This window comes from Phaseolus vulgaris, chromosome 7, assembly GCF_051622355.1.
Source record: "Phaseolus vulgaris cultivar YP4 chromosome 7, ASM5162235v1, whole genome shotgun sequence".
Lineage (NCBI taxonomy): Eukaryota > Viridiplantae > Streptophyta > Magnoliopsida > Fabales > Fabaceae > Phaseolus > Phaseolus vulgaris.
The window spans coordinates 54,559,629-54,562,081 of NC_143504.1; the positions used below are offsets into that span (position 1 = coordinate 54,559,629).

The 2,453-nt window shown below is 38.4% G+C and overlaps 1 protein-coding gene across 2 annotated transcripts; it reads left to right on the plus strand.

Annotated features, from left to right (window-relative positions):
- The first annotated feature begins 407 nt into the window (after nt 1-407).
- Nucleotides 408-2,453, plus strand: LOC137830320 (protein RGF1 INDUCIBLE TRANSCRIPTION FACTOR 1). Of its 2 annotated transcripts, none has more exons than XM_068637587.2 (4): nt 408-733; nt 820-1,002; nt 1,209-1,424; nt 1,827-2,453. In XM_068637587.2, the coding sequence occupies exons 1-4, from the start codon at nt 731-733 to the stop codon at nt 2,040-2,042; spliced, it is 618 nt and encodes a 205-aa protein (XP_068493688.1). In that variant the 5' UTR covers nt 408-730; the 3' UTR covers nt 2,043-2,453. The 2 variants fall into 2 exon arrangements, with proteins under 2 accessions (XP_068493688.1, XP_068493689.1); XM_068637588.2 differs by having other exon boundaries at nt 823-1,002.

A 2,453-nucleotide genomic window follows, 5' to 3' on the forward strand; every position in this document is an offset into this window, starting at 1 on the left:
CTCAAAATTCTTAAATTATTTTTACATCATAACCTCGAAGGAATAGTTCAGCAGTGGAGAAACAGATGCAGATAGACAAAACTGTGTACTTAAATTTAATTATGCCAGTTATTTAATAAAGGTATAAAAAAATAATATTTATAATGAGCAACCTCAACAAGGTACGCTTTGAAAAGATTATTAATTAATTAATTAATAATTAATAGATTATTGTGAAATTAAGGTGACATATGAATGTGTGTGTAGTTGGAGTTTTTGGATGAAGTAGGTGATGGCATAGCATGGGAAAGTGGGCCAAGAAAAGGATTTTGGACGGTGGATGTGATGCCACGTGGAGAATGGTTTCCCTGATCGTGGATGAATTTGAGAGATACAGCTATTTGAGGAGGTGATGCTGATGCGTAGCCGACCCAACCTTGTGCCACTTCCAACGAGACGCAAACAAGATCCAAAGTAGCGTAAGCACCAGACACTTCACCTCATTCTCATCCAACCACTCTCCTTCTCCCTAGCCACCTATTTCAATCTCAACCCTCCATTCCCACCCCCAATTCTTTTAATCACCCTTTGTCTCTATAGTCTTAGCCTCTTCTGTGTTGTTCAATTCTTAGTTCCATCCTTTTACTCTTTCTCTCTCATTTCTCCATTCTCCTTTGCACAACTCAATCCAATGCCTTCCTCACTCCACCATTCAACCACATTACATTAGTCTTCTTCATCAATTTCTAACATGGTATGTGCATGTCTTTGTCTTCTGTAACACATACACCACTCTGATTACAATAATTCAAGGATGTTTTTTGCTATCGATTTTTTCAGCAGGACACAATGTTGGTGCCGCCATGGTTTGAGCCACTCCTGACCACATCCTTTTTCAATGTGTGTCGCGTCCACGGAGACGCCGCCAGAAGCGAATGTAACATGTTTTGTTTGGATTGTAACGAGGATGCGTTTTGCTTTTATTGCCGATCCTCGCGGCACAAAGATCACCGAGTGATTCAGGTCCAATTGCATTGCATAATCACGTTTAATTTCTCATTGCCGTTTCTCATTTCGATACGTTTCTGTGAAAGTCAAAGGATTTTCAATTCAACAATGGCCAGGTGGGGGCTGGGAGTTTTTACAAGTGTTGAAATTATGAATTATCATGCGTGTTAGTGTTGGCACAGTGTGTGTTTTTTGATTGTGTTATGATTGTTGTTGATTAGATAAGGCGATCTTCGTATCACGATGTTGTGAGGGTGTCGGAAATTCAGAAAGTGTTGGACATTAGTGGAGTGCAAACCTATGTGATCAACAGTGCGAGAGTTTTGTTTCTGAACGAGAGGCCTCAACCCAAGTCAGGAAAAGGTGTTGCTCACATTTGTGAGATTTGTGGAAGAAGCCTCTTGGACCCATTTCGGTTCTGTTCTTTGGGGTGTAAGGTGAGACATTATCTTGATTATTATTATTATTAATATTATTTTAGTTTAATTTCACTCTCACACAACCATACACCATTGTTCATATCATATCATTATCAAAATCAGCATAATTCACATCTCAATTCACCTTCTCATATGGGTATAACACCCACCACCCGTACATCGTCACCTACATTTGAAAGCCCATCAACATCATAATTATATTCCCACCGCCACTAATCATCATGTGTGAATGAATGAATGAATGTAGCTAGCATATATATCTATTTATCTAATCTTCTTCCATTCCATTGACATTTTGGTACATTAATTTATAAAAATGGGGAAAATGAATTAAAAATAATGAATGTGTTATTGGTAGAGATGAAGTAATTAGTGTTTTGTTGGGAATGAGTGAAATAGCTTGTGGGAATAAAGAGAAAGGGGGATTCTAAAAAGGAGACATCAACAATGGAGGGCATTGGCATGTCAAGGAGAATGGTTTGTTCAAGACATGAGCAAGAAGAAGAATTGCGTGAAGGCTCACAACAAGACATGTACCCGGCCACGCCTTCTCCACCTGCTTCAAACGCAAGGCGAAGAAAAGGCATTCCTCATAGGGCACCTTTTGCCTCCTAATCAATAATTATTTTCTTTTACCCCTCAAACTTGGTGCTACATGCATACTCCATATATATATATATTCAACCCACCCCGTTTACCATTTTTTTTTTCTCTTTCAAACAATTAACCCCTCTTTGGGGGAATCTGGCTCCTATAATTTATTTATTTAAGTAAAGAGAAAAAAAAATGGTAGGCTTTGGTGGAGGGTGTCACAACTTGTCCAATGTAATGTCCCTGAAGTTGGAAAGCAAAAGAAAGGAAAGGGTATATAGGAAAGTTCCTTCTTTTGGGGTTTGGGTCCCAAAACAACAAATTATCCCTTGTCAAGAACCAATAATGCATATTTGTTTAATATTTAATACTTGCCAGTGTACATGTCATTAAGAAATTCAAAAGCACCACTTTGTGGACTCCGTTTCATACTTT

Bases quoted from the DNA above. Each gene is read 5' to 3' on its own strand.
- LOC137830320 (XM_068637587.2), top strand. The intron at 1,003-1,208 runs GTCCAATTGCAT...GTTGTTGATTAG, and splicing joins AAGATCACCGAGTGATTCAG to ATAAGGCGATCTTCGTATCA. The intron at 1,425-1,826 runs GTGAGACATTAT...TGAGTGAAATAG, and splicing joins TCTGTTCTTTGGGGTGTAAG to CTTGTGGGAATAAAGAGAAA.